Consider the following 19,023-nt stretch of genomic DNA (forward strand, 5'->3'; position numbering starts at 1 on the left):
CTCAGTACTTTGTTGGGAATCCTTTTGCACGGATTACTGCATCAATGCGGCGTGGCATGGAGGCAATCAGCCTGTGGCATTGCTGAGGTGTTATGGATGCCCAGGATGCTTCAATAGCGGCCTTTAGCTCATTAGCATTGTTGGGTCTGGTGTCTTTCAGCTTCTTCTTCACAATACCCTACATATTCTCTATGCGGTTCAGGTCAGGGGAATTTGCAGGCCAATCGAGGACAGTAATGCCATGGTCAGTACACCAGTTACTGGTTGTTTTGGCACTGTGGGCAGGTGCCAGATCATGCTGGAAAATGAATTCCTCATCTCCATAGAGCTTTTCAGCAGACGGAAGCATGTAGTGCTCTAAAATCTCTTGGTACACAGCTGCATTTACTCTGGGCTTGATGAAACACAGTGAACCAACACCAGCAGCTGACATGGCTCCCCAAACCATCGCTGACTGTGGGAACTTCACACTGGATTTCAAGCAACTTGGATTTTGCTCCTCTCCAGCCTTTCTCCAGACTCTGGCGCCTTGACTTCCAAATGAAATACAAAACTTGCTTTCGTCTGAAAAGAGGACTTTGGACCACTGTGCAACTGTCCAGTGCTTCTTTTCCTTAGCCCAAGTCAGACGCCTCTTCCGTTGTCTTGAGTTCAGAAGTGGCTTGACCATGGGAATACGGCTATTGTAGCCCATTTCCCGGACACGTCTGTGAACAGTGACTTTTGATACCTGGACTCCAGCTTCAGTCCACTGTCTTTGAAGCTCCCCCAAATTCTGGAAGCGACTCTTCTTCACAATGCTGTTAAGGCTGCGGTCATCTCTCTTGGTTGTGCAGCGTTTCCTGCCACATTTCCCCCTTCCAACAGACTTTTTGTGGATGTGCTTTGAAACTGCACTCTGTGAACAGCTTGCTCTTTGAGAAATTTCTTTTTGTGTCTTACCCTCCTGATGGAGGGTGTCAATGACGGTCCTCTGGACAGCAGTCAGATCAGCAGTCTTCCCCATACTTGTGATTTAGTTTACTGAACCAAGCTGAGTGTTTTTCAAGGCTCAGGAAACCCTTGCAGGTGTTTCGAGTTAATTAGACGATTCAAGTGATTCGTTGAACACCCTACTAGTATACTTTTTCATGATATTCTAATATTTAGAGATAGGATATTTGAGTTTTCTTAAGCTGTATGCCATAATCAGCAATATTAAAATAATAAAAGGCTTGCAATATTTCAGTTGATTTGTAATGAATCCAGAATGTATGACATTTTTGTTTTTTTAATTGCATTACAGAAAATAAAGAACTTTATCACAATATTCTAATTTTCTGAGACAGTCCTGTATATATTTAGGAACAGAGCTCGAGAGGAGTATTTCAGCTGAAGGGCCACATATTCAAAAGAAGCAGAGTTCCCATAAGATGTCTTCCTGCATTGAAGGCAATCATTGAACAAAATAGCAACTCCACCTCCTTTCTTATGCATTCTTTCCTGACTCATAAAACTAAAGTTGGGAGTTGTATATTCAATAAGAAGGCCTCTTTACCAAGCTCCAAAGTAAGTTAAATGTCTCAAGAAGTGTAAATGTCATAAACAAGAAAAGTCATTGCACACATTTCCTGAAGGAGCTGAACATTTTAATGGTTTCTGTAGCTGAAAGTATGTGGAAGGAGTAGCATTTGGTGCACGGTGTAGTTAAAAGAGGATTTGAAGGTTCCTCCCATTGAGTTACATGTTAAAAAAAGAGTTTAAAAAGCTGAATATTTCAAAAAGTATAAGATATTTTGAAAAAGGTGAAGGTTTCCCATCATGTGCTGAAAAGGCTGAATATTTTTGATATTTGAATGGTTTCTGTAGCTGAAAGTAGACTGAAGTTTTCGGACGGCTAAATATTGGTTGAAATAATAATAATAATAATAATAAGATGATTAAAGAACATTACTCTCCTCCCATTCCTGTCTAAAACACTTGAACGCGCTGTCTTTAAACAACTCTCCTGTTATCTCCATCAGAACAACCTTCTGGATCCTCACCAGTCTGGTTTCAAGGCAGGTCGCTCAACATAAACTGCTCTCCTGGCTGTCTCTGAGGAACTCCACACTGCTAAAGCAGCCTCCCTCTCCTCTGTCATCATCCTTTTGGACCTGTCTGCTGCATTCGATACGGTGAACCATCAGATCCTCCTTCGCACTCTCCAAGAACTTGGAGTTTCAGGCTTTGCACTTTCCCTCCTCACCTCACACCTCAAAGACCGCACCTAGAGGGTAACTTGGAGAGGGTCAGAGTCCGACCCTTGTCTGTTCTTGGTCCCCTCCTCTTCTCCTTGTACACAAACTCGCTCGGATCAGTCATTAGCCCGCATGGTTTTCATACCACTGCTACGTTGTTGACACCAATTAATTCTGTCCTTTCCCCGCTCAGAGACCCAGGTCGTCGCAAGCATCTCTGCTTGACTAGCAGACATCTCTCAGTGGATGTCTGCTCACCACCTCAAGCTCAACCTTGACAAGACTGAACTGCTTTTTCTTCCAGGAAAAGATTGTCCCACTCTTCACCTAACAATCAACATCGGCACCTCTGTTGTTTCCCCGACTCAGACTGCAAGGAATCTGGGTGTGATCCTAGATAACAAACTGTCCTTCATTTCAAACATAGCTGCTACAACCCGCTGCTGCAGATACACTCTTTACAACATCAGGAGGATACGTCCCCAGCTGTCCCAGAAAGCAACACAGGTTCTGGTCCAGGCTCTCGTCATCTCACGCCTAGACTACTGCAACTCCCTCCTGGCTGGTCTACCTGCATGTGCCATCCGACCTCTGCAGCTCATCCAGAATACAGCGGCTCGTCTGGTGTTCATACTTCCTACATTTTCCCACACCACGCCGCTCCTCCGCTCCCTTCACTGGCTTCCAGTAACTGCTAGAATCCACTTCAAGACACTGGTACTTGCATACCATGCTGTGAATGGATCTGGCCCTTCCTACATCCAGGACATGGTTAAACTGTACACCCCAGCGTGTGCACTTCGCTCTGCATCAGCCTAACGGCTCGCTGCACCCGCACTGCGAGGGGGACCCAAGTTCCCATCAGCAAAAACACGTGGGTTTGCTATCCTGGCTCCAAAATGGTGGAATGAGCTCTCCATTGAAATCAGGACAGCAGAAGGCTAACATGTCTTTCGGCGCAGACTGAAAACTCATCTCTTTCGACTCCACTTCGAGAGATAGAATTACTAAAAAACATTTATATACTAATAAAGGACTGGCTTATCTAAAACCAGTTGAGTAGCACTTGACATTTTTTGGCTCTATGAAACCTGATGTGCTTATATGATTCTGTTTTATTCAAGTTTTTATCTTCTTGGTCAAATGCACTTATTGAAGAAGCGTCAGCTAAATGCAATATAATGTAATGTAACAGAAGAACTATAGTGGAATGCTGTCGCATAGCATTCACACTAATAACAAGATAAAATATTAAAAGGAATTCTATTGTGGTAAAATGCTAGTCAATAAACCATCGTTAAAATCTATACAGAATACAACACCCTCTTTTCTTTGAAGAAAATTCATTTGGGGGAAAAACTGAAAAGGTTCATTGTGATGCTGAACTAATACTCTCTCTGAAGATATTTAACAGGAAGGTATGTATGGTGCGGGTCATTTACTCTGATGATTCAATGCTTCTTTTAAGAGAAGCAAAATGTTTTATTTATCAAATCAAACTTCCCCAGTGTCTGATAATGCTGCAAATAAAATAACATAAAAGACATAATAAATGAGGGTGAGTAAGAGTAGAATAAACTGAAATATAAAGAGAAATTCAGAGTGAATAAGCCTGAGAAGGAGAGAGAGATATTGAAAATAACTCTTTATTCCCCACCAGGGACCCTTTCATCACTGCTTCTCTCTGCTTCCTGTCTCCTGCATCTCCCCTCCAGAGTCTGACGCTCAGTTCCTCTGTACCTGGGTACTTCCATCATTTGGCTGGGTACTTCCATCATTTCCACGGAGAATCCAACGCTCGCCGGCTTGGTCTGGAGGTGAGGGTTCTCCACTGATTGTAGACTCAGCACATGGCCGGTTTATTTCACTTTTCACCACACAGGCGGCCTCAATTAACCTCAGGAACAATGTAAAAGAACCGAGTGCTACACAATCTTTGTAACAATACTTATTTTGGTAACACTTTATATTAAGGTACACAAATTAACCATCAACTAATTGTTAATTAACATGCATATTAGCAGTATATTGGCTCTTTATTAGTCATTATAAAACACTTATTGATGCCTTATTCTACATGACCAGATTATACAAGTAATAAGCCATTGGTTAAGAGTTTTTCCTCAATAACCCTCTAATTAGTGCTTATTTGTTGTAAGGAAGTTGTTGTACATGAGTTTGGGTCTTAATATGCTCTGCTCAATATGGGCCTAATAAGGCAGTAGTACCACAAGAATAGTAATTCTCCCATAATAACACTTAACAAATATGATCTTTTCTTATGTAACAAGACATGAAACTATAAGTATTAATTGTGTCTAAATAACTCAAAATTAGGTATTTATATCTAAGAACATGTTCCCTATTCCAAAGTGAAGTCTTGTTCATAACCAATAAGCTAGTAGTTTGACTCTAATGAGGTATTTCTATCTAAGAATATGTTCCCTATTTTAAAGTGAAGTCTTGTTCATAACCATTAAGCTAGTAATTTGACTCTAATTGACCTGAACAGGTTCCCTAAAGTTGCCTCCTCTTCACACTTTGTAAACACATTACAGTATAGCACACAACTACTGAAATTAACCTCAACAGCACATGAACAAAGTAGGCTCACTTTGAAATATCTGTTTTATTAAAGAACCACTATAAAGAGGTTCAGACACATACCAAAACGTGTCAAGTTTCTCCAAGGCTGAGAAAACATGCAGCCTGTACTTTTTAATAAAAACAGATTTTGAACAGATTTGATGTATTTGTGATCATACTGTGTGACCTTCTTGCAGGCGCGCCGGATTCATTTTAGAAATGGGGGGGCCAAAAAAAGTGCGTGTGTGTATGGCCCAATCCCAAACCACACCTTACACCCTAACCCTACACAGTTCCCCTCCGTGACGGAGTGAACTCCGTGGAGTGACACATGAGGCTCCCTCCTGTCAGATGGAGGGAGTAAATACAGCACAAGCTTCGGGACAAACTCCCCTCTCTCTGGCAGAAACAGGAAATACCGTAATATGTAGGCCTAACAACGGTTTCAAATCAGCATCTCTTTGACAAAAAATGTAAATGAATGACTCAAATAAAACTGCTCCATCGAAATCAGTCGCATTGACCCGAAGACACATTTTGATTCCTAGCTTTCTAATGATATCAGGATTGTTTTTGTAGGCTACTCCAAATATTAAGCAAAATATGTCACATTATATAATGACTATTACAGAGTCATCATTTTGAGAAAAAGGCCTTTAAAGTTTTCTCTTCTCTGGTATCCATCGATCTGATTGATTATTAGCGGAGCAAATGATCAAAATACGACGGAGGGAAGATATTTTCGTTTGGATTACTGCACTCACGGGAAACACCGGCTGTTGTTATGCCTGTTGTGGCCTTAAATTACTCCGTTCTCCGCTTGTTATGCCGTTACAAGCTTCAAACCTGTATTTATCATCTGAATTTGCCGAAACAAGTTTAATATTCTGAAAGCCAAGACTTTGTGTATTTTAAACCAGATGAAAACAAACTGTAACGGACCCTGCCGTGTTATCTATGATTACTATGCCTTACATTCATAATTTCAGCGGGAGGGAGGGGGAGCGGCGCTGTGGAAGATCAGAGTGGCCAGTGAGAGGCGAGCTGTGGTCTTCCCTTTACAAGCTTAAAAAATGTGTGTAGCTACTGAGATTGAATATATATAACAATAAAAAATAACAAAATATACACAGCTAGATCAGATCGCGTTTTAGATGCAACATTAGAGTAGAGGGGAATTATTGAAACGGGATTTGTACAGTGTTCCGCGCCGCGTGTATATACGTGTGTGTTTGTGTATTTTTGCGTTTGTGTGTATTGTGTTTGTTTCCCGGGGAAAACACTCACGAGAAACACCGGCTGTTGTTATGCCTGCAGTGACGTTAAATAAGTCCGTTCTCCGCTTGTAATTATGCCGTTACAAGCTTCAAATTTGTAGGCCTATTTATCATCTGAATTTGCTCAAACAAGTTTAATATTCTGAAAGCCAAGGATTTGCTTATTTGAAATCAGATAAAAACAAACTGTAACGGACCCTGCCGTGTTATCTATGATTACTATACACATATATATATTCATAATTTCAGCGGGAGGGAGGGGGAGTGGTGCTGAGGAACAGCAGAGTGGCGAGTGAGAGCTTTCATCTTCCCTTTACAAGCTTCAAACATGCCTGTAGCTAGTGAGATTGAATATAACAATAAAAAATAACAAAATATACACAGCTAGATCAGATCGCGTTTTAGATGCGACTTTAGTGGAATTATTGAAAAGGGATTTGTACAGTTTTCCGCGACATCTGCTGCTGCGAAAATGTGGGGCAGGGCTGAAAAGTGGGGGGGGGGCACTTCTTCTGGCGCCCTTGCCTTCTTGTATGTACTTACACACTACAGTAGGTGTACTGTTCTTTCTATGTGGTGTACTGTCTCAGTGTGAACATAGATTAAACAGCCAGCCAAATTCTTTTGAGAGCCAGCTAATGAGCAGCCATGCTCCTTTATTAACTTACTTCCAGTCCACTGACATTGAAACGGAGTGAAACTATAAAACAGAAGTTACAAGGCACTTAATGATCTCATACATGCAAGAGTAACATACACAGATTCAAACATCGGACCGCTAAGTGTAAAGAAGGTAAATATAGCTAATGCTAGCTAGCTGTGCAATAAGAATGTATACTTACAGGCTAGTATGGCTAACGCTAGCGTGTATGCTAACGCTAGCGCGAATGCTAACGCATTTTCCCATTGAGTTTAAACATGTGTCATCCAAATGTCATCACATAAACACAATACACGTTACTAATCTTTACAGTGTAAGGCTTACACTTACACTTACAGTCATTGTTTTCTGACGGACTTGACCCTTTTACTCTTCAGGGTGCATAGAAAAATTAGGAGCAGTGTACTGCCATGCTATTCAGTTCACTTTCTCCAACTTCCTGTAGCCTACCCGGTTTCCTGTCTTACCTTCAGTACACATTTTACAAAAATATAAATGTGCAAATATGAAACATACAGTTCAATATCACCTTGCTATTGGTAGCTGAACTGTCAATTCCCCAAAACATATTCTTAGCTATCACTACCTACTTTTGAGTTATTTAGACACAATTAACACTTATAGTTTCATGTCTTGTTACATAAGAATAGATCATATTTGTTAAGTGTTATTATGGGAGAATTACTATTCTTGTGGTACTACTGCCTTATTAGGCCCATATTCAGTGATGCAAATTAGTCGTTTTTCGGCGCCACCCGCTTTTTTAACGCTGTTTTGGGTGACTTGTGTAATTCGTTGAGAACCGAAGAGTTTTCGTTTTGCGGGTGGGGGGTCCGTCGGTTAGTCCGTTAGTCCGTTAGTCCGTCCGACTGACGGACAACTTCTCACTTCAAAAAAGAAGAAGAAATCTATATCGCAAAATAATTAAACAAGCGAGTGCCTGTTTTTCCTGACCAAGGACAGGTTCCTTGAACACAACACGAGCGTAACGTGTCTTCACGTGGTTATGTCTCGTCTGAAAGGAGTGTAGACTAGACTAGAGTGCTTACGGAGAGCACCGGAACGCCGCTCCAGCTCTTCAAATATTGCAGTAGCCATAAGGAGCCGTACACATGCCGCAGTGTTTGCTTGGCTGTGTCTTTAGTTGTAAGCACAGTGGCGATCTGTTGTTATTAGGATCTGGTTAGCTAGCTATGCTAACGAATTTAAAGAACTTTTCTACAACCAGGTGGAAGAGAGCTCTCTCCTGAGAGGCTCAAATAACCTCAGCTCAGTGAGGTTAAGGCACACCTTGATATGATCATTATAATTATTAATGAGACATTAGAGACTAAATGAAAAACAGGAATAAAATACTATATGACAGCAACAAAAAAGTTGTTAAAAATAACAAGAATAGAGTTTAAAAGGGGAGTGATTTGTAAAATATCCAAAAAGAAAAATCTGCTTACAGTTCTGTTTCAAATGGGTGTTGAAAGATGTACCCATTAGATCTCCTCATGTTGCTCTCAAAGTGCACCACCACCTGATGCTTTTAACTTCAATATTTAAAAAAAAAATCTTCCCGGGGGAGCATGCCCCCGGACCCCCTTAGAGGAGGTTAGGTCCCCCCCACTTAAATCATGTTCACATGGATACTAAATACATTTCCACACATCTTGTGTCCATATCTTTCTGTTTTGGTGGTCATGCCACACCGTGCACATGCATGCATGCGCGAGTCATGGTAAGATATCTGGATTAAGAGGTTGCTTTTTCTTTGCACAGCATGAAAGAAAGGCCAAATGAATTGGCTGTGATTTTAGTTTTTTTAAGCAGAGGTTGAGTTCAATAATTTGTACGGCCCTCGGAGGATGAAAAAGTTTCCCCACCCCTGCTGTAAATAATAATAAAAACCCTTGATTTATAACTTAACATCTCTGTCTCCTATTGATCTGAGTATATTATAAAGAATAGCCAGTTAATTGAAGCATTATAGCACAGGCCTTTGTCAAAAGACTTTGTCTTTTGTATATTACGCTGTTTTTTCCCTGCTTCGAATAGTTCTCTTTTTTCACCATACCTGTGTTTGCATCACTGCATATTGAGCAGAGCATATTAAGACCCAAACTCATGTACAACAACTTCCTTACTTTCAACAAATAAGCACCAATTACAGGGTTATTGAGGAAAAACTCTCAACTAATGGCTTATTACTTGTAGGATATGGTCATGTAGAATAAGGCATTAATAAGTGTTTTATAATGACTAATAAAGAGCCAATATACTGCTAATGTGCATGTTAATTAACAACTAGTTGATGGTTAATTTGTGTACCTTAATATAAAGTGTTACCCTTATTTTATGTTTAACTTGTGGTGACCACCTATTAATACACTGGGTTACATAATTCATACATGGAACTACAGTTGGGGGTATTGTTCCCACACGGACATGTTATATGTGGTCTATATATATATTGTGTGCCCTCCTGGCTTCTCTCTCTTCTTCCCAGACTGCAACCGGACAACATGACCTTTGCTGCTCCCAAATAAAGTACCCTTTTGCACCTTCCTTGCACCGCCTCTGACTCCCTATCTCTCGGCACTACACTGATGCACTGACAACGTCGCGAGAAGTTTCTGGGACGGACCCGAACACGGCAAAAGAAACTCAAGTTTTTTTCTCGAAATGCCGGGGATTTTTGGAATCGTCCTTGGCTGCCACCGGCACGCGGACTGAGGCTCGGTGAGCGCCCCGCGGAATGGCTGGGGACATTTCTCGCCATTCCCGCATCGGCCTTCCAACCAACAGGGAGACGATGCACGACCTGCTGGGTAGGGATGGATCAGATTGCTACCTTGTGGGGTTGTTTCTTCGGGACGTGCGGCTGCAATAGAAAAACAACAGCTGTCGACATACGTTGGTTATCATCTGACAATTTTTTTCCGTTGCCGGAGAGGAGGTTCGACCAGCCGGTTGACCCCGTGTGGACACTCTCACTTTTTCACCACTTCGACGGCGGTTCCAGACGCCACTCACGTTTTCATCGGCGCCTGGGTGGTGTACTCCTGGACTCCGTCTCGCCTCAACAGTTTCGGACGTTGCCCATGCCTTCATCGGCCCGTGGGTGGCGCGCTTCGGGACCCTGTCTGGACTCTTCCCTCGCCTCGGCAGTTTCGGACGTCGCCCATGCTTCCATCGGCCCATGGGTGGCGCGCTCCGGGACCCTGTCTGGCCTCTCCTCTGTCTGGCCTCTCCTCTGTCCATGGCTCCTGCCTCCCGGGAATGCCTCAGGGCTTGCCAAGGATTTCGTGCCCGCCACCGCTGTGCGTTTGCCTGCAGCCGGGTTGCTCTCCTTCCTCCCGGGGATACCTCAACGCTTGCTGAGGACTCTGTGCCCGCCGCCGCTGCGCGTCTGCCTGCGGCCGGGTTGCGCTCCTTCCTCCAGGGGAGACTGCTCCTGCCTTCCGGGGATACCTCGACGCCTGCCGAGGACTTCGTGCTCGCTGCCGCTGTGCGTCTGCCTGCGGCCGGGTTGCGCTTCTTCCTCCCGGGGTGACTGCTCCTGCCTTCCTGGGATACCGCTCCGTCCTTTCGGAGACTTCATCCCCGCCACGGCTGGGCCTTCACCTGCGGCCGGGCAGCGCTCTTTCCTGCTGGGGACCACCGTGATGTTCACGCCCATCCCCACGTCGTAGCACAGCGACCCAGCTTTCTACGTCTGGCGGAGGTGTTCTTCGTTCGCCACAACGACTAATGCGGCCCTTCTCTCAAAACGGCGTCAGTTAAGACGTAATTCTGTCCTCCTGCTTACCGCATAATTTATGAGAAAACATTTCATAACATTAACACAACCTCTTGAGGTGGTTTTAAATAACATATCCGTATTTATTTATTTCTCCAAGTTATGTTTTTGTGTCCACTGAGGAGTCGCAAACAGGCGTTTGTTTAATCATTTTAAGATTGGCTTTGATCAATGTTTGAAAAATGTATTCTTCATATATGATAAATGAGAGGTAACATTTTATTTATGGTATTATTTCCACATATTTCTCTCCATTCTTCCTTCTGCCAACGGTGTCGCAGTTTCTCGTCTCTCCCGTTTTTGTGCTTAGTGCGTACGCATGGGTTAGAGTTTGCGTGGAGGACCGCACGTTTTCCCGTCAAGTTAGTATTTTATAAATCGCAAACATTGCGTAGAAACTGGCGTACGGCATTTTTTGAGCGTATATCCCTTTATAAATAAGGCCCCAGAGCATGTGATGAACCTGAACATTTCTACATCTAAGTCTCACCTTTAATAAGTACGAATCAATATCAATAGTATCAATACTGCAAATATCCTGGAGGACTTTGTTTGTTCTTAATCGCTTATTGTGCTTTTCTTTTGAGAACACTGTTGGCTCAAAGTGGTTTCGGGCAACATTTGGCAGGCTACTCTCTCTGCTTTTGACCGTGGTAAAACACAAACTCCTGCTGGGGTTCTGTATTGTCACAAGCTATTATCAAAGGAAAGCAGCACTCCAATTGATGTTGTGGGGAGCACGCTGGGTTTGAGGGGATCGATACTAAAAACTATATTTGGAGAGCACTGAGAGGAGACGCGGACTCCCACAGGAAGTGTAAAAGAACCAAGCGCTACGCAATCTTTGTAACAATACATTTGTGTCCATTTATTTGATAATAGTAGTTATAAGTTGCTTTCCAAGCTGCAATGATTAGCTAGCTGATAAGTCGGTTGGCAGAAAAAATACCGACAACTATAATCCGATAATGGCTTACATTTTTCGCAGTTTCAAGTATTTAAATATGGTGGTTTCTTGCTTTTCTCTGTTTGATTTCATATTCAACTAAGTATATTGGGGTTTGGGACTGACAACATGATATTTAAAGACATCTTGGACTTTGAGTAACTTGGTTGGATTGAGGCCACACTGATGTTGTGGGGGGCACACTGGGTTTGACCGGATCGATACTAAAAAATATATTGGGAGAGCCCACACTATGATGCACCGTTTTCCTTAAGCGCCAACAAGCTCACCCACACACTCCCAGTTTTAAATCTGCACAAACAGACGATACACTCCCACACATATCTTTTTATTTCCATGTCTCCCAGCCTTCTTTTTTTCCCACATTGTCAAGAGGCTGCTGACACGGAGTCATGCTCAGTCAACCTCCCCTCTCCGCCTGAGGCAGATTTAATGATCAGCTGTATCTCTCCACTTATAAGGACCTTGCACTGCCTTGCCTCAGTCGCTAACAACACACCTAAACCTATTTCAGATTCAGACCATTTACATATTAATATCTCTCCCTGCTACTACTTTTGGAAATGTGTAAGCAGAGTACTGAAAAACAAGGAGGTTGCTGGGACAGGACTGATTTCTGACAACTGAAGCTTTATTTAAGCGTGATAAAGGAGAAGAGGGGAGTCCGGGGACTTTTATCTTTCTACTCTCTTCTTCTACTTATCTTTATCTTTATCTGTACTAAACTTTTCTTCTGGCGATTGTCTTTTGACCTTTTACTCTGTTGAGGCAAGCCGGGCAGGAAAGTGGGGCAAAGACTTGAGGCGCGCTAAAGTACATCATAGTTTACTAATGTATGTCTTATATCTTATTCTGAATGGTGTTTGGTAATGAATCTGGGTCTGCATGACATTTCCTCTCGATGGACCTCACTTCAGGATGTCCACCATTGTGTTCTTTGAAACCACTGCTTGATTTTCCCCAACTGCAAGAACAGGATGACCCCAGCTGCAGAAAGCAAAATAGTGTGATTACAGAACCTAAATATATGAAGTTAGGAGACACTGTCCAAAGAACAGAATCAGAATCAATACGGGATTCATGTAAGGTTATGCAATATGAAGAGTTTGTATTGAAAAACTGTGGTTTTCTTGCAATCAAACACTAAAAATCATTAGCTCCTGTCTCGATTTTTTTTCTTGTTATTTCCAGAAACTATACAATATGTTGTGCCTGGAGGACAAAACATGTTGGCGTCTTGAACAGGACTGTGGGACACAACAACATCAGACCGGGCGATGCCAGCGAGGAAACGCAGTTGGTTTCCTGGTGTAGCTTGGAGGCATCTGGTGACAGATTGCAAGATGCCGTTGAGGGCAACGTCAAGCTTCTTGACATCCGGGCTGGCTGCGGCGGGGGAACACTAGATGGATTTTCATAGAGTCTTCGTCGTGGCTCGCTATTAACCCTTTTCCACCAAAGCGATTCCAGGGCCAGTTCGGAGCCAGTGCCCTATTGCAAACCGGCTCTCGGCCCCGAGAACTGGTTTCCATTTGCAACCAAAAAACAGTTGGGCAAGAACCAAGAACAGAATACGTCAGAGGGTTAGAAACTGTTTAGCCCACGATATGATAACAACAAACTGTTGTTTCTCAGGGTAGCTTCAGTGTTTCTCAGGTTAGCTTCAGTGGCTAGCTATCAGTGTTGGGCAAGTTACTTCCAAAATGTAATATATTACATATTACTTATTACTCTCTTTAGAAAGTAATAAGTTACATTACAATATTACTGTCTGAAATGTAATGAGTTACACTACTTTAGTTACTTTTTAGTTACTTTCACCAAAATAACCGCAAAAGAATAGCTAGGTATTTTAAATGCTAAAATGTAGTTTAGTGAAGCTCATTATGCATCCAGTGAAGGGCAATGTGGTATAGCATAACAGCTGTGTAGGCCCTTAAGGCTACTAACAACTTGTATTACACGGCTTAGTTGAATACTCCATTCTGATTGTAAATTCTTAACATGTGACACGTTGTTAATACAGCAGTACAAACCGCTGTCAAGGACTATAATGAAGGTTAACATATTGTAAATCAAGGCAAATATTATTTAAACCATGCTCATGGTTTGAAATGGCAAACATTGAAAGGCAAAAGTATTATTAAAACCATGTAGCCTACTACATCATCACCTTGGTCCCATCATATACGCTGGGAAGAGAATATTTACTGTGCTTGAAAACTGGTATCACATCATCATGTGAGGTTGACTTTGTGACCTGGAGAACATTTCAGCTGCAACATCAGCTCGTTGATAATAAGCTTAGGATATGAGATATTTTTGTAGCGATTCGTGGTGAAGGCATCTGTGCTATTGTATGCATTATTTTTGACCCAACATTTCTACAGGCATGTCAGAATATGGTACTATTTTCACATGAATATTCTAGCCATTGTCTATTTTTATACCACAAGCTGCAAAATGACCGCCTTACCCCACTGTACAGGCGGGTAGTTGTTTAAATATACCTGGCACCTGCGGGCCGCAGAGGGGCGGCGTAGTTTCGGGCGACGAAGACTGCTGCTCCGGGGCTGGCGAGTCAGGCGGGAGTAAGCTAGTGTCCACAACGGAGGGTAACGTGATGTCCGCATCTGACCTGTTGCTACTGTCTGCAGTAGATGCAGTGTTGCTGGCGTTTAGTGATGGTTGCTTTGACCATTTTCGTATAAATGATTATCTACAGATCAGATGTGTGTCACTGCTGTGGAAGCACTTTGGAAATGATGCACGCGCAGCGGAGCAGGTCACGTGCACCTGACACAATTTGTTGTTTGTATTTTTCGCTACGTTCTCTTTTTTGAATGGTTGCATAACGTTCAACTTCCCCGAAGATCTCGACGCGAAGCCTGAAGGGTAAACACCAGGTTTACTAATCTACCCGCACAATTTGTCCGGTGTCGGAATGTCTCGCTATGTTAGTACATTCTTAAAAAACAAAACACCATTTAATTTCGGGTTAAAATCAGTTGTAACTGCGTTACTGAGCATTGTAACGGGTAATATATTACCCAAATTTCATTAGTAATGCGTTACATTACTTCGTTACAGCAAAAAGTAATATATTACTGTAACTCCGTTACTTTTGTAACGCGTTACACCCAACACTGCTAGCTATCACCACCTATGCAATACCAGATCAACTTAAAGTAACGGCGTTATGATGCCAAACAGTGTCAATTCAAACTGAAAAAAACATTTGTTCATTGGGAATGGAAATAAGTATCAGGGCACGATGCTTGTGTGACAGTCCGTGAGTAAACGGTTGGATAAACGATTCAATTTAATCTGGCTTTGTATGATTAAAAGTCCGCCATTGTTGTTGTTGTGAGCGCAGTTGCCGAGAAAATCAGCGACGTGTACAGTGATGTCATGACGTGGCTCCACTTGGGCTCTTGGCGGTGGAAGGCAAAACGTGTTCTCACCTAGAACTAACTGAGTACTAAAGAAGCACGAAACAAACCGTTTTTTTGCGGGAAAAAGGTTAATGTGGTATCAGTTCATCGCGGGTGTTTGTCTTTGCAGCAGCTCATTCTCTGTGTTGTTGGAACAACAGACTCCTATTGGCCGCTTCCCTATTGTTGAGGTGGAACATTGATTATGTTGTCTTTTCCACGCCGAGGCTGAGGTGCCAAATCTTTAGGTATGGTGACAGGATGTTAATGTCTTTAGATATACCCTCTTCTTCTTGGCACCAATGTTGTTCATGTCCCATAAATGCATCATCCCCAGAGTTTTTGTCTCTCAGCTGGCAGGTCGCCAGTATTAAAGGGTACATGTGGATCATGAGTCATGGCTGCACCTGTTGCCGTTGTCCTTCCTGACGCCAACATTAGTATGTTTTGCTGCACCCGGAAGATTGTTGGTATCCTCCTGATCCTTCTTTTTTATATAAATGTTTGCATTATAATTTTTGTCGTTTAGGTTGCATATGTTGTAATTGTATTATCTGTTTTAAGCTATACACACGATAACTATTTTACGTCTTAGCGTCCTCGGAGAGGGATCTCTACTCCGTTGCTCCCCCCGAGGTTTTACAAATATTTCTTTGGGAGTATTTCCTTGTGCACTGCGAGGGTTTAAGGACAGAGTGGTTTTCATATGCTGTACACACTGAAAGGCCCCTGAGACAAATGTGTAACTTGTGAAATGTAAATAAAATATAATTGATTGATAAAATAAATAACCAATAGAAGCGTATACAGAGATGTGGTCATAATGTATTTCTCAAATCCTTGCTCAACATACTCCAAGTGAGATTAACCCTAACCCTGTAACCGAAGGACTCTTCAAGTGTTTCTTGAGGATGAATAAGATCAGCATATGTATAAAGTCTAATGCTTGAATATACTTGAATACACTAATAGGTAGGAATTTGATAAAAAAAATACTTAACACCACTAAAGTAACGGAAATACTGGTGTAGAACTGCACTAATTATCTTTAAAGTGAAGGCCTACATTTCTAGGAGAATAGACAATTTGGTTATTATGAGAACCCAAAACCATCTGTCATTTTGGGGAAATTATGGGGAACATCACTTAGACTAAATATACCACATAGAACAAATAGAACACATTTCTGACAAGTAAACCCCCTAGTGTCAAAGATCTGAAAAGTGACATATATGTCAAATTGGGTGTTAACGGTAAAGTAATGCTTATTAATATCTTAATTAATGAGGATGATGTTTACATTTGTTTTAACATTCTCTGAACTGAAAAGTATATAATATATTAATTAAATATCCTTGAATCAGTTAAATTAACTGAGCAGATCATAATCATATTTCTAATTGTGACATATGTGTCACTCCAGATTTTCTGAGAATTGTTAAGGTTAATGTCCCGATGTGACATTAATGTCAAAGCGATATTTATCTAATTTGTTTAATATGAATTGGATCAAGAAATGTTTTCACAACAGCTTAAATGAAATAAAGGACATGTTATGTAAGCATTTTAATTCTTAAATGGCTTGAATTTTACCTTTAGCAACAAACAAAAAAAGCTTTTGAAATGTAGCTAGCTCTGTGTTAGCCTGACACATGGACATGTTGTTATTGGAACACAAAATCACATGACCTGGACCATGACGCACCAGACTGTTCAGGGTGTGTCAATTAGGGACTTCATGAGATAAAATAAAGGCTAAAGCTGTAGAAGGAACTTTCCAGAACATTTAAATGTCATGTATCTGTGTCACGGTGGGTTGACCACTTCTTTCCCCTCCATATTACCTCTGTACTGGGGGCGCAGAGCGCGGTTGTTGGGGCAGTCGCGGCCCTGCTTGCTGAAGTTGATGTTGGTGCGGATGCAGCGCTGCAGCAGGGGCTGGGAGGGGCGCGTGTTGTCGCTCATACTCATGAAGATCTTGTAGGGCTCGTTCTGGCTCAGGAGGCGCAGGGAGTGCATCTGGGGAGGAAACGGGTGGAGACTTTTAGGAAATGATCTGGCTTTAGTGCTCTCACAACTTAATGAAATACAGTAAATATGTATACATTAAATAACTAAATAAGAAGCCCAAATCAGAAAAGTAGAAAAAAAAAGAGAAACCATCATTTATACAGTGATGGATAGGAACAAAGTACAGTTAGTACTGTAAAGAACTGTCCTCAAGTACAATGTTGAGGTACTTTACCTGAGTATTCTCAGTTTATGCAACTTTATACTTCTACTCTAATACATTTTAGATGCCAGTATTGTACTTTTTACTCCTGCATTTATTTGACAGATTTGTTACTAGTTACTTTTAGGTTTAATATTATAAGGTAATACAACATATAAATCAATTACTTTAACTTTGACATATATTTATAGATTAAGATATCCAGTATCAGTATATAATGTTATTGACAAGTGTACAATTAGTGTAGTTCCATTCAACACATGAATACCTGAAAAAATATAACCAACGTCTGTGTAGAAGAAGGGATGAGAGAGAGGGACAGGTAAAAGGAAGAAAAAGGGAGAAAACCGAGAAAATTAGCGAGTGGAGCAAATATGATGAAGAAAAAGACCAAATGATGATTGAAAAAAATCCTTTAAGAGAGGGGAAAGAGAAACAGGGAATGAAGAAGAAAGGGAGAGTCAGGGAGAGGGCTGAGATCAAAGTAAATAAGGTGAGAGTAAATGGCAGGTGGTGTGTGGGACTTGATTACATTGATGCATGCAGGTCATGCGTAGCACTTTGACAGTTAGCTTCCTGATTTGAAGAGCGAGGATTTGAATCGTATCTATCTTGCTGCTCTTGAGTGTCATAAATAATCTTTCCAGTCACAAATATGGTCCACTTTTTCAGCTGTTTCACTGTGTCTGCACACAGATTTTGACTTTTTCACAACACCTACTAAATCTCTTCCATCCTTACTGCTATCAAAAAGATACAGGTGAGATTTTTCGGAGACGTTGGAGAGTACTCAGAGGCATTTTGATTGTTTTCTGCTCTGTGTATATGCACTGCATTTAATTACACCTCTATTACAACACAGCTTCTTGTATCTCAACCAGTGGGGCCCAGCAAGTTTCCTCAAGGGACCCTTCTTCTATCCATCAAGACCCCTCACCAGCGTACTGTGACATATTTCATGGATATTTCCTATTACATTTAATGCATTGCAACAATTCAAAGCAGAATCTTTCTTGTGTATATTGCATCAGAGATTGTTTTTCCTGTTATTTTTAGGAATTGTAATTTTAAAACTGACTGTATTATAATAATAATAATAATAATAACTTTTATTTATATAGCGCTTTTCAATAACCCAAAGTCGCTTACAAAAAAAAAAAAAAAATTAAAAGTACAGAAAGGGGGTGAACAGGCAGAAGACAACATATTGGACAAGAAAATTGAACATGAACATTACATGAACAGGCAAAGGACAACACAGGGGGGGAGCAAGCATAGGACAACGAGCAAAAGACAACATAATGGAAAAGAGGAAAGAAAAAGTTGATGAATGTATGAATAAGAGATGCAGCGTGGGGTGAATAAGAGATACAGCGTGGGGTGTGAGTGAAGTCAGTGGGTTGGGGGGTAGGGTAAGTTGAAGGCTTGGGAGAAGAGGTATGTTTTCAGCTGGGTTTTGAAGGTAGACAGTGTGGGAGAGTGGCGGACAGATTGGGGGAGGGAGTTCCAGAGGCGGGGTGCTGATCTGGAGAATGCTCTGTTGCCAAATGTTTTGAGTCTTGATGGTGGTACTGTGAGGGAGAGAGTGGAGGAGGATCGGAGGGCTCGGGGGGGGTTGTAGGGGATGAGGAGGTCAGAGAGGTAGGGGGGGGCTAGGTGGTGAAGGGCTTTATAGGTGAGGAGTGTTTTGAAGATGATGCGTTGTTTGATGGGGAGCCAGTGAAGAGAGCGGAGAACGGGAGTGATGTGTTCACGGGTCCGGGTGTGGGTGAGGAGGCGGGCAGCAGAGTTTTGTACCATTTGGAGTCTATGGAGGGAATGGGAGGAGATGCCAGTGAGGAGGGCGTTGCAATAGTCGA

General features: G+C 41.9%; 1 protein-coding gene across 1 annotated transcript in view; it reads right to left on the reverse strand.

Moving 5' to 3' along the window:
* LOC307016369 (carbonic anhydrase-related protein 10-like) overlaps positions 1 to 19,023 on the reverse strand; it is a 304,536-nt gene that overhangs the window by 33,151 nt on the left and 252,362 nt on the right. The window contains exon 7 of the mRNA XM_079645459.1: positions 16,776 to 16,950. Within this exon, the coding sequence (XP_079501585.1) occupies positions 16,776 to 16,950 (175 nt within the window). The remainder of the gene's footprint in view (positions 1 to 16,775; positions 16,951 to 19,023) is intronic.

The sequence above is a fragment of the Notothenia rossii genome, assembly GCF_949606895.1.
Source record: "Notothenia rossii genome assembly, chromosome: 8".
Lineage (NCBI taxonomy): Eukaryota > Metazoa > Chordata > Actinopteri > Perciformes > Nototheniidae > Notothenia > Notothenia rossii.